Source organism: Phalaenopsis equestris, unplaced genomic scaffold (genome assembly GCF_001263595.1).
Source record: "Phalaenopsis equestris unplaced genomic scaffold, ASM126359v1 Scaffold000364, whole genome shotgun sequence".
In the NCBI taxonomy this organism is placed as follows: Eukaryota; Viridiplantae; Streptophyta; class Magnoliopsida; order Asparagales; family Orchidaceae; genus Phalaenopsis; species Phalaenopsis equestris.
Window position 1 is genome coordinate 224015 of NW_018164806.1, and position 19705 is coordinate 243719.

The window sequence follows — 19705 nt, forward strand, 5'->3', positions numbered from 1 at the left end:
GCAATGTATCATTTCGGGTGTAGGTGAAATATTTTAAATATTTTGCCATGTTGGGGCAAAAAGCAACAAGCAAGATGCAGAAAATACATGTATAACTCTTATCTTATAAGGGTTGCTGCAAAAAATAATCATATTATATGGACATGTAATGAAAAAAAAAATCAATTTAAGGTGAATAAATTAGATAAAGAAGTATGATATGTCCATTGCATTTCAAAAAAATGCTCATGGAATTCATGAGTTAAATTCACTAACTCAAATTTTCGAGCTATAAATTAGAACACAATTGTACTTTGGATGAATGAGGATGTGATCCTAATTTGGATGTTAAGAGCTCAAATCATTGTATGTATGTGGTAATATGTTGATTGGAACAAGGAGCTCAAAGGAAATAGTGGTGTGTGTTTAAAAGTCAAGTTCGAGCGGGACAAAAGTATGGTTTACAATTATATTAAAATTTATTTAAATCATAACTAAACTTAGTTCAAATATGATTAAAGGTTTTGAACATGTTCAAACATAAGTTTAAACCATAATCATACTTGGTTTAAACAAAATTTGAACATAATGCAAACCATGCTTGAGCTTGTGCTATGACAATGAGATTATATGTTGACAAATTACTTTCTGAAGATAAAAAAGTATCAATATTCTTATACTTTATGAAAGGCAATGAAAAGAATACATGCATGTAAGTTGGATATTTATTGAGAAATAGAGAAAAAGACTTTTGACACAAAAATATTTTAATGAAAGTCCTATTAATCTCATATATAAAATGATAGGATTTACAATAATCAGTTTACTCTCAAATTGAAGGTAAAGTACCACGTTAGTGGAGCACAATCTATAATTTTAATTACTACTATTACTACTACACACACACTACTTTCAGATTGTTAAAAACACATACATACTACTTTCAAATTGTTTTTAACAACCGTTTTTAACAGTCAACTTTATGCAAATGAGAATAATACATGATTAGATGATTCACCATCTTTCATTGATGTAGATGGTGATATCAATATACCACATGCAAAAGTAGGTTTTGTTGTGGACATATAGGCTAGCTCTATGAATGCTTTCGTATTAGAGCATCTATTTTAGATTACAACTCCAATTAGTAACCTACTTGAAAATAGTAAATATGTGAAATCTTCGAATTTTTCTTGTATTTTGAGGCTTAAAGAAATTATTTAGGATAAAGAGGATACTTGTATAACTCTTATCCTTTGAGGGTCAGTGCAAGAAAATGCTTTACTTTAATGATTTGATATAATGATCTATGTCTAACTTTGCCCTTAATTCATTTGAATTTTAGGCAGTGCTAAGAGAAAAGATGAATTAAAGAGCATATTATATCAAAATGTAATAAAAAAACAATTTAACATGAATAAACTAAATAAGGAAATATGTTATATTCATTGCACTTCAAAGAAATGCTCGTGAAATTTATAAGTTAAGAGGTTTGTAAGCAAATATATATTTCAAAACTATGAATTAAACACACTTGTTCTTTGGATGTCTAATCAAAATACCACCAACAAGCTTAACCTCATTAGATATAATGAGAAGCTCGTAAGTTCAAATTTTAGTTCAAAAGCCAAAATTGAACTTATCAAATATGAACAGAGACAACGAAATTGTCTCTTGAATTGTTCTTTTAGAAAATTCTACCGTATCTGGAAAATTATTGTTCTTCAACTCAGCGAAAAATAGTTTAAGTAAACCATTACATTGAACAAAGTTATTTTGAGAAACTCTTGAACAAGAATCAAAATTTGATGTTTTATTCGCTTAGAGAACTTAAGATACACATCCTTCACTGTGATCTTAATGCTGATGTTGATCTCCCATGAGAGAGCATAAGTTGGCCACAGCAAGAGACCATGGTGTAAAATTATGAAAGTTTATTTTTAGAAGTTTACATGCAAGAAATATAATTAGCTGCAAGTATAAAATTGCACATCTAATAAAAAGTGATTTTGAAGGTTTCAGATAAAATAAACAGAAATGTCATGTTGCCGTCATTGGCGAAGTACCATCCGAAAGAGTAGTAAAAAGCCTTCAAATGGGAAGATGTTATGCAATGGGACCATAGGTGAGGAGAAGTGAGAGGCTACAACTAAGTTTTATTTATATGGCTAAATGCTCATTCAAGTTATTAAAACTAGCTATTATCATAATGGTCATAATAGGTCTACTACATGATAGAATATTCCATCCGGACTCCAAATGAGTCCGGAATAGTGAAAAATTGCCACGTGACAAGTGGACCTCACTGTAATACCAGTTAATGGTGATTTTTAAAAGATGTAAGGCCCACTTAACACATAGATGGACTCCAAAAGCAAATTGATGTCCGAAGCCCGGATGCAAAAAATTTTCCTACTACATTATTATTGTTACGAGTAATAGTATTTTTTTTTTATAAAAACAATTATAATATTGTAGCTAAGAAATTTATTGTGAAAATTATATATATATATTCAAAAGAATTAGACAATTTTCAGTCGCCATACTTTAACAATTCAAATTAAAAAAACAACTTTTCATCATTAAATTTCTAAAAATCATTTTCAAACAAAATTGTAGCGATGATTTTAAACACAAACAAACAAAAAACTATCTCAAACATATCCTAAATTATACCATGTTATTTCTACCTTATATTATAGTTATATAAATGTTGTGGTTGCACAAGATTATGCATATTAATTTTGATCCAATTCAAATTTGCTCAATTTAAACCTAGCCCAATTTTTTAATCTTAATCCAAATTCAATCCAAGCATTAAAAAAAATAGCTAGATTTCTTATCAATCTTCAATCTCCAATCAAAGATGTCAAATTTAATCAAGTTAAAATATTATCAACCTTCAAAATTGCATGCAGCCACTTGATCTAATAGTTGAGTGCATCATTTCCAAACCATAAGATCTTATATTCAACTATAGCATATTCAGATGTGTGTGACAAAAAAATTAACACAATAATAATAATAATTGCAATATAGATTCATCAAAAGGCAAAACAAAACTCATACATAAGAAATGATACATATTAAGATCCTACACTATTCTTTAACACCACCTTTGAACAATTGGGCAGCTCATAAAAGCAACAATGAGTTCATAAAATCAGCTTACAGCAAAATTATGTGATAGATTACCCAGCATCTACAAAATTATTGAGATATACAGAAATAATAATACAGTCTACCAAAGTGAAAATCTAGTCTAGTCAGTGCCATGCAATAAAAAAGATTAAATCTAGTTGAAGTGATATTTACATGTTGGGGAGAGAGAATAATGTAGACAATCCTCCGAAATAGTTCATTATCGCTTTCTCTGCTTCTTGAGATGCTGCCGACTGTCATCAGAACTTGATTCAGACTCCGAATCTGAATCAGAACTGAGGGAAGAACCATCCTTGCTAGAGTCGCCGGAGCTATCAGATTCATCACCAGAAGAATCTGAAACAGGCTTTTGTTGCTGCATTATAAGTCTTGGCATATTCTTCAAATACTCTCGTAAGCTCTCTGTGATGCCACCAAGACCAATGGAAGTGAAGAAGTTGATAGAAAATCTGGTGTTCTTAGGATTATCCTTGGGGAAAATAGATTCAAATGAATCCTGCATACTCGGGTCATTAAGCCGTTCATTTAGCAGGCGTATGCCAAGAAAGATGCTATGAAAGTTTCTAAAAATTAAAAAAAAAAAAAAAACGAGAAGTGGTCAAACTCAACGGGATTGTGTAATGGGTAAAAGAAAAAAAAAACCCATTAATATACATACCATTCAATTCCTATGTATCTACCATCTAACATCTACCTTCCAAATCTTTCGTAACACAAAAATACGGGATTGTGTAATGGGTAAAAGAAAAAAAAAACCATTTATATACATACCACTCAATTCCAATGTATCTACCATCTAACATCTACCATCCAAATCTTTCGTAACACATAAAAAATACCACTATGTTAAGTTTTAAGAAAATGAAATACATTTTTTTCATGCATATATAAGGCAGATTGTATGTAAAAATTGAAGTTTAGGTGTTAGATATGTTAATCTTTGGAAAAAAAAAATGAGAAACTTTCAGGAAAATACCTGGAAAAGAATTTTTATGAAAATTCGAGAGGATGAAGTTGTATCTTCCTCGGTTAAGCGGATGTATGCCAGAACATGCCAAGGCAGTGCATCGGTCCCCAGCAAATGGGCAAAAAATTTTGCGACGTTTCTAAGTTTATTTGTTTCAAGACGATGTATCATGGAATATTGCTGCACAAAGCATTTTTCAAAATTCTCTTGGTGAACTTTGTTGATCAAGCAAAATCTTTGCCCCAAAAGACCATAATAACGCAGATATGTTCTCTCCTGGCTGCAGCATTCCAACAGCATTATGCACAGTTCCATCTGTAAGTATTAAATTAAAATTTATGTGATTGGGACTTATCACAATTAAACAAAGCACTGCTTCAAAAAATATTCATATATCAGAGCAAAAGGCAACAAGTTCATGAAATAAGAACCAAAAACCTATCACAATGCATGCAAGAGTTCGGAAGCAGAAATACATGGCATGAAATCAGCATGCGTTTGTTTAGTATATTTTAATTTCTTCACATGAAGAGGAATCAATAAATTATATGAGAATCACTAAATTGCAGAGTTCCAAATAATTAAAGAAACTGCGACAATACTAGCAATAATAAAACAAACATTAATCAAAGAAGAATAAACATAGAATTCCAATGTGAGGTGCAATATGGTGGGAATGATAGAACTATAGGCTTAGCTTAATAATAATAATTAAAGGATAAATTTCTAACTTTTTTTTAATCCTCGACTAACAATCCGAGAATAAGGAAATAAGATAAAAATCCAAAGAACATCATTGCAAACCACTCCAACCTCCAAACAAAAGCGTTCAAAGGAAAAAATGCCCTAGCAAACCAACTGAAACTAATGGCATACATAAGTCAAAGATTTTTAACAATTTCAGACATCATTTTAAAAGGATGAAACCCAATCTCAAGGCAATATGTAGTCAAAAAACTCTCTCTGTATGGTGTGTGACTCTGAACCATCACCGCCACTGCTAACACAACGTGCATCACAATATTTACCATACTTAATTGGAGAAGAGACATACGGGCCATGATACAACAGAATCACCTGTCTATGTGTGAGTGCATGCAACACAAAGAAATACACCAACAAATTCTTGATCCATTTGGTTACTGTATTGTACCTCACATCAGAGATGATTGATTTATTCCCTCCTGCCAATCTTATACTATTCATAATGTTTAGTGAACTTAAAATCAATTGTGAGCAAGCCCGTCAAACCATTTCAAATCAAACACACATGGTTAAAAATGAAATCAATTTTGATTCTAACAAAACTCACTCGAATTCAACTTGTTTTCAACCTTAGCTTCCAATTTTTAAACTCTCTGCTGTCGCCTTTGAGCGTACTTCCCTTAAGCTCCATGGTGCATTGGCTTATGAAATGTCATAGTCGCCACTTCTAGGCCTAAAATAGTAGTTAACTTTAGGCCAACCACAACAGCCAACCTTGGCCTATCATTGCCAAAACCTTTAGATCATTAATTACCTCTACCTCTATATATATATATATATATATATATATAGTACACTTTCTGATTCTATCTTCCTTATTATTATATCAGGCTCAACTTCACTATTAATGACATCATTACCAATCAATACATAACCCATAGAACATCCCTGCACAAGTTGGTCTCCCATGTACAAGGAGTTGCCTTCCTTCAAAATTAGTTAGTCATGCTTAAAACCCGCTCAGATTTATATAAACGATTATAATAAACTTCTTGTTCATTAAGATTATTACTTGGAAGAGAATGCGTAAGTTCCAACATTTCAACTACCCTAACCTGATGTCTTCCCACAATTCAGCTTGTTTATGTAACAATTCAATTAACTATACTCAAATAATTTTTTTTACATAACCACTTTATTGATCTGCTAAATGACCCTGTCAAATAAAACTAAAGTACAACCATTAGCCCCGCTATGAGATACAATGTAAGAAAATGTCTTATGATCAAGCATTTCTACAGCATATCTAGCATTTAATGAAGAAAACAATGAAACGAAAAAGCAAAGTCGGCAAGAGAAAAGCTACTAATCCAAAAAACAATAAGCAGTGCCTACAAACTCTACAATCCCAAGAGCATTTCCAATCAACAATAGATGTTAAAAGAAAAAAAGGAAGAAGGAAACAAAACTGCAAGATTATAGCCATTTATCTAAAACATTCAAACTCTGTGCTTCCCAATTGAAACTGAACTGCATTGACTGCCCAGGTGACTTGCACCTTACAACACTGCAATAAATCTTTCAATTTTATTTTCCATCATCACTCTTCTCCATAACTTCATTGAATGACCTATAAGCATGATGGCCCCAAAATTAAAGCAATCCTGACCACCTTTTTTGCTCTCAAATAATATAACCAAAATAACTCTTCTCCATTAATTTAGCATCTATTTAAGCTTAAAAAATTCTTAGAAAATATTGGCTAACCTAACCATTAGAATATCCCTCATGTTCAAATCACAAACGGTGTCTCATATAGATTAAAAGTCTTCCCTTAACAAAACTTCTACATAACTAACAGCATCTCATTTTTTTTAAGTTCAATCATATAATATATCTATATTTTGTTCATAATAATCTTTCAAAAATAATGTGTTTCTTAAAAACAAACATTTAATCTTTTTTTCAAAATAGCACTTTTCATATTTCTTAATGTCTTTCTCTTTAACTAAGTATATATTATCTTCACTTTGCATATATCTAATTTGATCCAAGTTTCTAGATCTTTCATTTATTTCCATTGATATTTCATATATCTCCTTTTTTTCCTTCCTTAGCATCAATCATATTATATAAATCATCAAGAGTTTTTTTTTTCCTGACTATCCAGTTCAACAAGGCAACCCCACTTAGTGGGATAAAGGCTTGTTGCTGTTGTATCCCATCTCAACAAGACACTTAGATTTCTTATTATTAAAATAAACCTTAATGGAATTTAAGTTTTGTCTATCTTTAAAATCATATTCATCCTTAATAAACTTTTATATCTCCTTCCACTAGCAAGTCTCAAATATCTATCAAATATTTCTAGAATCACTTAAAACTTCAATAGTGGTCTTAATGAAACCATCAATCTAATGTAATTTTAAGCTTGGCTGAACTAAATAATTCCAATTTTCCATTCTTAAAAAATTAATGCAGTCAAGTACATTATCATATGCTTTTCGGTATGCAATGCATCAAATTAGGTCAAGACTACGGCACATTCTTTACTACAAAATCATTAGTTTTGAAAAGAAGTGTTAATTAAGCTATAGCTAGCTCTGAATAACATTGCTGACATACTAACATTATAACCAAATACAAAGTAAAAAGTCATCTTACCTCTTGTCCAGGCTCAAGTTTTATTTTCAATAATTTATGGCCAGCCTCCTCAAAGTCAACACTTGACATTATTGTGAGGTAAATAGTTCTCCGCAAATTGACCAAGTTTGTTTCAGTCTCATCCGTAATCTTTAACTGTTCATCATCCTCTTCTTCGGATTCTTCACCATCCTCTACATCCAAGCCCTCTTCAGAACCTGATTCGTCATCAGAAGAAGCATCCCCAATAATACTTTTCTTGAGACTCTCATAAGCCTTCTCATCCTCAAGGAATTGTACATTTGACTTGAAAACATCTGGAAACGAAAAAAAAAAAAAAATTATTAGATTCACAGATGTTACAAGATTCATGATGAATAACCTGTAGATGTATGAGAAAAAAAATACCAAGGTTAGTCTCTGGATCTATCTCATCCTCAAACGACATCTCGTGTGTAAATTGATCCTCTTGCTCCACAAGGTCTAGTTCGGCACGGATAGCAGGGAAACCCTGTAGATATTACAAAAAAAAATTCAGATTTATTACTCAACATACATAGATATATAAAGCATTCATTTTACAATTCAATGACCATAAAGAGAGATTGGAAACCTGAAACTTTGCCTTCCGTATGGCAAAAAGGCCTTCAATCAAAAACTGTACACGTTTGTCTATTTCTCCTTCATGCAGTATGCCTCGGAATCTCTCAAAAACACCTTCAAACATAAAGGAACAGGGTGACTCAAATGGATATTTAGTGAAACTAGAATGGAGGGAATGTGAGATTACTATATTCGAGAGATGGTGTAGCACAAAGTAGATGAAGTAAGGGTGACATGAAAAGAAGTTGCACAATATTAACTTAAAAATATATAGTAGTTCATAAGAGCCCAACAGCATTTATTGAATGAAATAATTAATAATAGAATTAAATACCTTATAAAAGTACGGTGAAGCGCATATGATGTACAACTAAGGAAAATGCTCAAAAATAAGGCATAAAGATCAAGAAAGATAATGGGCATACACAATGTGATATAATTATATATTAATAAAAACATTGGAATGGAATTGAATTAATACCTTATGTCAAGCTTCCAAAAATCAGACATTTAACTAAATGAAACAAAGATTCAAGGTTCAACTGAAATTTAAACAAGGGTTGAACCAAGATGGCATTTGAATATTAAAATTATTTAATCACTACTTAAATTAAGTAATAATAATTCGAGTATGTGATAAAAAATAAAAAGAACTACTTCATGAAATATAGAACATGCATATGAAATACCATATATAATTTTAAATTTAAACAACTTCCAGATTTCAATTATTAATCTCTTCTTTTATGGTTCTATTTTAACTCTACTATCCCCTTCCATAAAAAATTGATGCTTTAAAAATAAATTTAGAAAAAATATAAAGTTAATGTCCTATAAAATCTACAAGAAAAAACAAGTTGAAAAAAAAAATTGTGCTTGATACCCTACTGCATAATTCTATTGCAAATAATATCAGATATTCATTTAGACATTATTCTTGCTGAACAAGCTTAGTTTTTATATTATGCATATTAAGTTTAAATTAGAACCATATGAAAAAAAAAGAATGGCGATATCAAACACAAAATTTTATCATAAAATGAGCCAAGATGTTCAAACAAACAACAAACAACAAACAGCGCACTGATACAGTGATCCAGCCTCCAATTCACATGAGTTTCATATCTTTATGTAAAATAAAGTTTTTGTGTCGAACAGAACTGATCGGGGAACCAGTTCGAAGTTTGATAGGCTAATTTGAATCAGTTTTTTAGCCCTTGTTCAATGTAGCAATCCACATAACTTGATGGGAAAAAAAATTTATAAACTAATCCAAAACATTTTGGAGAGCTCCAAAATGGCCATAGTAATGTCATGGTGATGTTAATCATTCTTGTATCATAGAAAGGAACATTAGGAATTACTTCCTCTCTACCTCTCTGCCGCGCATGTAAGACATCCAGACAATTACCTATCTACAGGCCTATGGATTCAATCATTCCCAAAGCATATGTTTTAAGTAAAATGATAAAATGTAAAAAAATACTTAAAAAAAAAACTGCATGGATATAATGTACAAAAGAACAAGCTGCAACATAAGTGCAGACATAAGGGAAAAAATAAAACAGAAGGAAAAATTCAACAATGTAAGAAATATTAAAAGAACAAATTTGTCAATTGATATCAGAAATAAAATCATCCGGCAATAAACATGAAGCAAACCAAAAGATTAATTAATGATAGCAATTTTCTTAGCCTCAAAATAATAAATGAAACAGAATTTACCACTTCATTTGGTAAAATTCCATCTGACAACCAAGTTCTATAATTACTTTTTGAAACTAAACTTATCAAACAGACCATAACATATTAAGCAAATGAAAATACTCATACTAAAAAAAATAATATAGAACGGACATAATTGAGTCAACAAACATCATGCAATTATTTGGCCTTGTTTGTCATATAGAACTATTTCTCTCAGTTCCTCTACTGATTATATCTGTGCTGATATTGCACTGAATCATTTTCCCCTCCAAAATCAATAAAATTATCACTTAAATAGTTAACTGCATAGTTGTATCTGTATTGAAAATTTCCTCGCACCAAATCTTTCATATTTACATACATGGCACGTTGATGCTTTGAACCTATGCATAATTCACTTTTAAAGAAAGTGCATATTTTCATGTGATATTAAAGATTTGATTGCTATGTATGCAAATATGAAGGCGAAAGATATGTAAATACATAAGAATAGTGTGCTAGGCATGTAAATGCCCCAATAACAATTGACCAAGTAAGATGCTGGGGTAAGAGATTAGCAACATCAACAAAACAGGGCCAAATTAAGTAACAATCCATTCAATTTAATGCATGAACAATCTACTTTACCAATACTATTATAACAGATCAACCATAAATCACTCACCATGAAGACCTAGCGGAACAATATCCTGAAGCAATGCTCCACATTCTTTGACAAACCCAACTGCAACCTATACAAAAAATTAACTGCATTAGCATTTAGCGAACTGCAAAACAAAAGAAAGAGATAAGAAAAGTACAGAGAAATAACACCTCAACACTGTCATCCGTGGGATTTACCAACAGCACTGTAAGAAGCTCCAAAGCAATGACTTCATGTGCGACTTGCTGATTTACAAGATGTGCTATAAATTTAGTTGCAGCAAGCAATTGAGGCTGTCAAGAAGAGCAATTCAAAACATTTCATTTCTCATCAGCATTAATATAATGGAAATTTTCAAGGAAGATTTACATACAAACAACTCAATTCCTTTGTATTTACATATCCAATACCTAAAACTTGAAATTTTACATGCATATCACCTTAACTATGAATGAAAAGGTGTATCACCTTTTAAAAGTTAAAATGGTGTTATTTTTTATGACAAATGAAAGATTTGAATGGTATAAGTGTAAAAAGTAAAGTTTATGTGCTAGAATGTAAATACATAGGAATTGAATGTATGTGTGCAAATGCCCTAAAGTTCAACTGCCAGGCACAAACCTTATCATTCCTCGCAAAAGCCCTCTTGAACTGCAAGAGGACCCTCTTCAGAAGGAGCTTGCCCACTTCAGGAAACTTGGTGTTCACAACCGCAACCAAAGCGGCAAAAACATCAGTGAAACCAGGGGATGCCATCTGAGATTTCATGCAAGACCGGCAGAAAAGACCTCTTCCCCTGATGAGGTTCTCAGAAAAGAGTTCAGGAATAATGTTTTTTATGTTTGTAGCATTCACCTTGTTAACAAGACCATTAATACTCTTCCTCAGGGCATCCCAGCTAAGACGCTGGTAGGCTTCGCTGCTCTTATCTTGCACATCCCGCATCATCTGAGCCATCCGATGAGGGGGGATGTATATTCCACCAGTTTTTATTGCGACGGCGTCCTCCATCTGTTGCACTGGCGGCTGAGGTTTCCTCTCCTTTTCCTCTTTCGTTTTCCCAACTCTATCTAGCCAAGGGGATTTTCCGATCTATGGTCATTGTAGCGACTCCTTTCATCCTTGGATCTCTCCTCAAGCCGACCTATCGAATCAGAATCCCCGTCTGGGCTCCTGTGCTTGTAATCCTGGTGTGTGCGGGACCTTTCAGATCTCCTGCTACTGTCCTTTTCACGGTGCCTACTATCATGTTCTTCTTTGGATTTCCTATCTTTTCGGTTTCCATCAGAATCAGAATATCCATCAGAACTATATCGGCCACTGTGCCGCCGCTTGCGAGGGCTTCCAGAACTCCGTTCATTTCGTCGCCGCTGCCTGCGAGGACTTCTAGATCTCCGACTGCTGTCACGCCTTCCATGTTTCTGCCTATAACTGACACGCTTATGCCCATCATCCGAATCAGATTCCTCAGAGCTTTGGCGGCCATTTTCTGTGCGCCTGCCGTCTTCTCTCTTCGAAAAGCTAGATGAAGTAATCGGTGATCTCCTCCCCCTACGGTTACGATCAACATCGTCTGCTCGGTGATTTCTGGTCCGTCGATCTTCTTCTGACTCGCTATCGTGGCGGCGAGAGGGAGCCATTAACTTGTCAAGGGCTAGAAAGACGATTCCCTTCCTCAATGGTTTCGGATAGGAGAGGAGGAGAAGAAAGATGGAAGTTTGGGAGGTCTTTATACGCCGCACTCCGATCGTTGCCTTCCCAGCTAGCTCTAATCGCTACTGTACAGCGAGGGTTTCAGTCGCCAAGGCGATAGTTCTGAGAGAAATTGGCAGAGCGGTGAGGAAGGCAGACGAGGGTTACGGGAAGGAGATGGAAAGGGATAGATCGGCCGTGGAAATTAAATTGGGGGATTTTTACATATATACCACACAAAACCCTTTAACAAAAAATAATTTATATATTAAAATTAATTATTAATTGATTTAGCGTATCACTAACCAGTTATTAATTGAATGTTAAACCATTATTTAACAACTAAGTAGTTTAACAAAATTCTTAATAAAAATTAATAGCTTCATAAATACCAAATTAAGTATTAATATACTTAAAAATAGAAGCTTAAATTTAATTTAATTAGGCTTAATAAGTATATTATTAATATATGTTATTTAATTTATATTTTAATTAATAAATTTAAATCATCACTAAATGACCAAGCTATTTGTCAAACACAAATAAGCATATTTACAGGTGGAATTGAACAAGCAAGACATGGTTAGATTTTATTCATTTATATGAAAAATCATATTTACTTATTATAAAAATAAATGAATCTTTAATTAATAAGTTGATAATCATTGTCAAAATGTGGTTATTTGGCTCTAACTAAAAGAGACATATGACGCAGTGGTTGGATATTTCTTCCCGCACTGAAATGTCCCAAACTCGAATGCTCGCCAACCAAACCAAAAATAATAAAAATCAATGAAAATTCCTTAAAAAAGAAACATGGGTGGAGTAAATGGTCAAATTAATTAGATCAAATTTGTGAATTGATGAGTTAAAGATATAATTGTATTATTCCAGAGAGTTGTGCTACTCAAACATGGGGGTGAGTCAGCCAAATATGCGACCTACTTATGCTTTTGTCGGAACCTCTGTACGGTTTCAATCCTAATTTCAAATGTTCCACGTATTAGTTACTCGACCCAAACATAAGCCCCAAATCATAGAAACTACGAGTTTATGAATATTTATAGGGGGTGCCGGGGCACAATTCAAACGTGCAACCTCACCTTGGGAAACTCTATCCTCAACCACTATGTCGCATGTTAATGCGCATGAGTTTATGATCTCACAGATAAGTTTTTTGTAAGTTGAAATCGAGGGTCTCAGCAGAAGCAATTCTTAACTATTGATAAGATCTGCCATCATAATAAATATAATTGTACCAAGGGTCCAAGACAACTATAAACTTCACTAAATTAGCAATTAGTTTATTAGTCCATTTCATACAAATAATACAAATCCTGCAATATATTCTCTCCCCACGGCTCATAAATCACCATTTTCTTCTTCGTGGGCGAAGATTGTAGTATTTTCTGCCTGCGGAGCTCGTAGTCATGATGGAATTCTCACCAACTTCTTCTGGCAAAGCATAGTTAGGATCGGCCTCCATGTCCTCCTCCACATCTTCCTGCAATTCCTCATCGATCCACGAATATCCACTCCAGCTCGTTTCACCCTCATCACAATCAAGATACAAGTACTTGCGCCCTATCACAAAGAAAACTCTGCATAATATTCACAAAGCCTACAAATTTCAATGAAAGATAGGAAAGCTAAGCTCCATGCCTGAGTTCTGCTCCATTATCTGAACTTTTTGGAGTAAAAGTTGCAGCAATTGGTGATTTAACACCTCATAATCTCTGCAAAAATAATGTCAAATTAGAGTTTTTAATTGAAGAATAGCGGAATAGATCCACATAATTCAAATTGCACCAATTTACAAACTCTAACAACAAAGGCTTACAATTCAAAATGGGAAATTGCTTGTACCTGAAAGTAAAGATGGAATGAAGGATAAGAGTGGAGGCAACAACTAGGAATGATGATCTTGCCATCCACACCCTTGACAATAGCCAACTTTGATGAATGGAGTTCAGAAAGCTATATTTAATTATAGCAATTTCAACCACAAATGTGATGCAAAGGCCTGTGAATGAATAGTTTATTAATACAGAGGGGATTTAGTATTGATTAGTTTTCTGAAAAAAAACATGGATTCACCTAAGTAGAGACGAGCCCGGATGCGGGAAGTCTGCTTCGCACTGGTGAGCATATAAAGGAGAAAGATCACACACGAGTAGAAGAAGAATGCTTTAATGAAGCGGGATTCAGTGAGCAGAGCATTATGGAGCATAAAGAGCTTCTCAAGAGCAGTAAAAATACTTGCTTGCTTCGCTTCAAACTCTTCCTGCAATTGTGTATTTCAACTACAATTTAGCATATTATACATAGCTATGATGTGTCTGTATCAAAGATTATAGATCATTAAAAATTGGATTAGTTTTTTTTAACTAAAAGTACTGCAATCAAAGAGCTAAGTCTGTCACAAATTATAGTTGAAGCGAGCCAAATTCGAATCATATTGAATTTACATGAGTTTATGGCAAATATGAGACGATTATATTATCAAGGACAAAAGAATTTTCTTACCATAGTTAAATTCATATTGAGATTTTAATTTTGAAAATCTTACATATATAGCACACAATTCTTTTATATATCAAATACCTAAACTTTCATATTTATATCTAATAACACTTTGGTTTAAAATACATATGCATGAAAATGTGTATTTAGCTTTTTAAAAGTTGATTGTAGATGTAGTAAACCTGGGCAGAAAGAATTGATTGTGAATTTTGGATTAGCCGATCATGAGCCTGTTGAATCTGATCCTGCCTTTTTAGTAGCTCCTCCTGTTGCTTGTGTCCAAAGTCTGCTAATTTTTTGAGATTATCCCTTCATAAATTTTTGATGAATTCAACCATAAATTAGCAAATTTGGTCCTTAAACCATAAAAAAATAATACTACTAAAATGTAAAAACAAGAAGAAAAAAATAAGGATTAATTACCGGCTCTCTTCAAGAGCTTTGGATTGGAAAGATGTGAGGAAATCCAGTCCCGCCATTGCTGCCGCCTGCCCCTCAAGTAGCTTCTTTTGTTTCTCCAATGACAAGCCTGTAACACTACCGATATCATCCGCTGTACTTTGAAGGTTTTGCATGCTGTAAGTCATAGAATCCCCAACTCTTCTTATCTCCCTGTTAATCTCTGAAGTGTCACTCTTCAATTTCGCCATATCATCTCCCAAAATCTTGTGGGAATCCTGAAGCAGAGTCATCCCCGACTCGATCTTCTCTTTCATTTCTTTCTGTCGGTCTCTCAGTTCCATTTGAGAAGCTGAAATATCCTTCGACTGCTCGAATATTGCTTCAGAGTTTTTCAAAACGTCGCGAATTTGAGTCTCCACGCCCTTTGATGAATCTGCTAAATTTCGGGTCTGAAACTCCACCGAAGTCAATGAGTCGTGTATCTTAATGGAATCCCGTAATAATTCTTCTGATCTTTCTTCAATTATATCCAATTTATCCTCCGCTGAATGAGCAGCCTTCACCAGGTCATTGACAAGTCTCTCTGTATTGTGCCGGAACGCATCGTTTCTGAGAGAAAACATATTTAATTCTGTCAAAACAGAGCAATCCAAGAAGAAAAGCAGATAATTTGATCACTAGGAAGAGCAGTAGACTTAACTGTAATTGGTGGCAGATTGAGTTGGTTTCGAGATAAAACTCGAGAAATACTTTGTGCTCTGTTTCATCCAATCTCTTCAGGCAATTCTTCATCGGCCCAGTTGCTTCACAGGACGGGAAGCCGCGCCTCCCAGAATCCACTTGGAAGCAGTCGCTGAGCATCCAAGCCAATCTTTCTTGCTTCTCGTTACTGGACATTATTTCCGAACAACCAGAAAAAAGTTGGTTGTAAGCTCTGTGCCAGCAAGTGTCGGGCGTTGCAAGCTTCCTCTTTGCCTTCTCCAAAAGCTTCATGGCCTTCACGTCATCAGTGCTGCCTATGGAGAAAGTGCTTTTCAATTCTTTATCGGTAAAACCCTCGCCAATTTGCTTGTTCGTGCGAGGAGGGGGAGAAGGAGTAGACGAAAAGGGCCATGAAAAGCTAAGGCTCCAGGTGTAGGAAGACAAACAGAGAAGTAGAAGACCGAATCGGTGTGGCAGCTTCATCGTAATGAAATCAAAACTTGCGAACCTGAGAGGAGGAGAATGCTATCTATAACCTGCAACAATCATACATAAACAGAAATTTCCCAAAACATAAAAAAGCTATATAAAAGGAAGATTATCTCTTCATATATTTTAAGGAACAGCTACGCACATAGACAGTTAGAAAATGTATTGAAACTAGGGAACAAAGGAAACATAGAAAGAATTGAAAGATTGTAAAATCTCTGCACCTTCAGAAAAAAAAAAGGAAAATTTTTTACTTCCTATAATTACACCTCATAATAACACAGCCTGTAGATAACATAACTAGTGATTAGCTAAAATTAACGAACAATTGTTGCCGGAGAGCGTTGACGACTTACCTGAAAAGATGCAGAGAGAGAGAGCCTTCTATGTGAGCAGGAGGCCGGCGGGCGTTAGAGAGATGAATGCAGATAAGCCGTAATTTTACGGACGAATGGCGGCAATTCGAGGCGTTGGGTCTACCGTCGGGACGCAGGAATCATTTCTTCTTGATCACGAAACGGCGGAGGCGTTCGCCATAAGATGGAGACTATTTATAAAAAATCCAGGGAGCAGGACGGCAAAGGAGGCGTTTTGTTAGCCGTCACGTTCTGTGCATTTACCTTCTAACCCATTGGAAGTAGAAAATACTGCGTGTAGACTGCAGTATGAGTCATCATATCCGATAATAATTTCTTCATGCGTCTGTTAAATTTTAATTATTTTAAAACAATAAAATTTATTAATTTTATGTGAATAATAGATTTGAGATGTGTCGCTATTTTATAGTTTTCAAACTCTATTGGTATATATGATGAACTTGATATGAGCAAGAACAAGAAATTGAGTGATGGTGAGAGGAAGATAAAGTGTCTTGAAGGCCATGGTCATGAGAAAAGTTGGTAATGATTAAGTATTAAAGTCGTTATATATATTTTGTGTGAAAGGTTTATATTAAAAATAGTAATAAATTGTATTGTAGGTAAATATAACGATGTCAAGCTGTGCTTTGATAAAAATTTGATCACCATTACTTGAATATTTTTTTCTTACAATATCGTTGTAATAGTCTATCTCTATACTTGGCTTATAATTAACCTATTGAGTTATAGCATTGCAAGGAACATCCAATAAATTTATAATTGTTGCATACAGTTTGTCTGATCATGCCCAAGAGATCGAACGTAAAGACCCAGAGAAAGAGAGAGAGAGAAGAGAAAGACTTGCCTCGAGGTGGGAATGGGTTGTTTCCAAGGCTCGTAGACTCATTTAATTTCTTGCATACTTGAGTTACAAGAGTGGAGAACCAAAAGCCCCTATTACATGAAAGGGTCCTCTTATTTATAGAAGATACGAACAAAGGAAATATTATATCATTGCCCTTGCTAAAGAGAGAGTGCATTATAACTTCTTGTCCTCTACCTTTTATCTAGACCAATAGATTGTCTCAAGATTCGTATATATCATTTTTGATGTACAATAATGTTATTAGAATAATATTTATGGCATCAAAGAAGAGATTCTCATCTCATTGTTGCACAAAATCTTACATAAACATAAATAAGTAGAATGTGACTTGCAGGAGTGAGATTTCTTATATGAAAATTTATGAAGAGAAAATTTGTTGGGTCAAACTAATTTAAACTAATCAATGCAGTTGAAAGTTATACTGTGCTATTATTACCCATCCAAGGCAAAATGATAAAAATTGCCATAATTTGTTGTGAGTGATCATTGCAATGGCATCCAATGGTGAGTATATGCACAAGGCGTTATTAGTATTGGTGTTATTGGTATTTAATGGCGGACATTAGCAACGATCTAATATTAGCACAATGATGATTGACGGCTGGTGGTGATTGATTGCTTAATTCAACAATAAACAACAAAGTGATTGCTGATGACAGGTGATGTTAGGTGTTGATAGTTAGCAATAGAGGTCATCGACATCCGACAACAATCAATGTTAGCAATGAGAAATATTAGGTGGCATTAGTAGATGTTGATGTTTGGAAATGATTGATATCAAGTGCTATCAAATAAAAATTTGAAAATCTTAGAGTTAGGGAATTCTCTCATCTATACCATAAATTAATTATTTCATTTGATCCTTCATATAATCGAGTCAGATCATTTATAAGCGATTCAATTTTATTCTACTTGATATGAATATTACTTTAATAGATCTTTAAAGGACTTTGAAAGTTGAAAATTTTACCTTCTTAGTGATAACTTTCTTCTTCCTTTAACTTTGTAGGTGGTCTCATTCTTTCGGCTTTTCGAAGGTAAAACAAATTTGATCTTTTATGGGGATGTCGCTTGAGGGGGTTGGCATGTTCTCTGTCACAACACCCGAAAAACAACTGATTCAAATAAAATGAGTTGTCAAGTGAATAAGGGATGGAAAAGAGTCCTGTCATGCCTTATCTATAATAATCAAATTTGCGGAGATCAAGTGAGTTTAAATATTGAATCATTGATTTGTAATAATGTGGTCAACTTTTTTTGTTAAACACTTTTATTTTGTCTGACAGTATTGCTTCCAAGTAGTAAGAGAATCAATAAATTAAGATACATACTTAAAAAAGGTGTCAGTACTAATTCTAAGGAAACCTAACGGTCCAAAAGAGAAGTACGACGAAAGAGAGCCCACATATAGAAAATTATGAGGCCAATTTGTCCAATCGAGTGAAGCTATTTGTGCCAAACTAGCAAGGGCCAAACCGATCGAGCAGCAAAAAAAATAAAAATACAACAGAATGATCCAAACCCGAAACATTCAGATAAAAATAAGACAAAAAAACATCTGAACCAAACATTACCAGAAAATTGATCAAAGGGAAGACCTGTTTCCCAAGTATCTTCAAACATCCCATACACACCTAGAGGGTCCTCATAATGTGTCAAGGATCGACAGTTAGGCCATATCAACCGGGTGAATCATATTGACCAAGTTGATCTCATCCGCTCGAGCAGATCTCATCCGACCCAGTTGATTATGCTGACTCTAAGTAGGCTAATGATGGCTGACCAAAAAGAAAGTAGTAGGGCAACATACTTGCAAATGTGATATACCAAAAATACCCCAGTACATACTCCTATAAAATAGAGAAAAAAATGTAACAACGCCACATTATATCATGCCCTCTATTTATCATTTTGTGAATAAACATGTGGATCATTATTCGTGATTATTCACTTCTCTCTCTCTGTCTCTCTCTCCCTTGTGATTCATGGATAAATCATGATTTAACAAGACTGCTCCTTATTAGGAGTAATAAATAAATAGAATGTAATCCAAATTGACTTGGAGAAGGGTGTTACTTGTCTACTCATCATTATTTTATGAAATATGTTTTAATGCAAATTCTTTAAGCAGCGTGCCATTATTCAAAAAATAAATCAAATGCAATTAAGAAATCAATTGCAAAATTAGGATTTCAAATGAAAAAAAATGAAAATCTTTGCATAATGTTGAATCCTCTTTGAGA

General features: G+C 33.8%; 3 protein-coding genes across 4 annotated transcripts; all 3 read right to left on the reverse strand.

Annotated features, from left to right (window-relative positions):
• Nucleotides 1-3081: 3081 nt before the first annotated feature.
• LOC110026335 (pre-mRNA-splicing factor CWC22 homolog) lies at nucleotides 3082-11436 on the reverse strand. The gene is given in 8 exon segments (XM_020727228.1): nucleotides 3082-3692; nucleotides 4104-4423; nucleotides 7478-7773; nucleotides 7865-7967; nucleotides 8070-8173; nucleotides 10431-10497; nucleotides 10580-10702; nucleotides 11031-11436. Coding segments are annotated over 8 exon segments (1755 nt in total). The 5' UTR covers nucleotides 11421-11436; the 3' UTR covers nucleotides 3082-3340.
• A 43-nt stretch (nucleotides 11437-11479) lies between these two features.
• On the reverse strand, nucleotides 11480-12049 carry LOC110026314 (serine/arginine-rich splicing factor 11-like). Its single transcript, XM_020727209.1, has one exon. The coding sequence runs from the start codon at nucleotides 12047-12049 to the stop codon at nucleotides 11480-11482; it is 570 nt and encodes a 189-aa protein (XP_020582868.1).
• Nucleotides 12050-13339: 1290 nt separating this feature from the next.
• On the reverse strand, nucleotides 13340-16811 carry LOC110026329 (protein GAMETE EXPRESSED 1). Of its 2 annotated transcripts, none has more exons than XM_020727223.1 (8): nucleotides 16574-16811; nucleotides 15727-16236; nucleotides 15048-15635; nucleotides 14807-14933; nucleotides 14199-14385; nucleotides 13968-14124; nucleotides 13764-13837; nucleotides 13340-13685 (listed from the first exon to the last, which is right to left on the reverse strand). In XM_020727223.1, exons 2-8 carry the CDS (start codon nucleotides 16209-16211, stop codon nucleotides 13471-13473), a joined length of 1833 nt encoding a protein of 610 aa, XP_020582882.1. In that variant the 5' UTR covers nucleotides 16212-16236; nucleotides 16574-16811; the 3' UTR covers nucleotides 13340-13470. The 2 variants fall into 2 exon arrangements, with proteins under 2 accessions (XP_020582882.1, XP_020582881.1); XM_020727222.1 differs by having other exon boundaries at nucleotides 15727-16264.
• Nucleotides 16812-19705: the final 2894 nt, after the last annotated feature.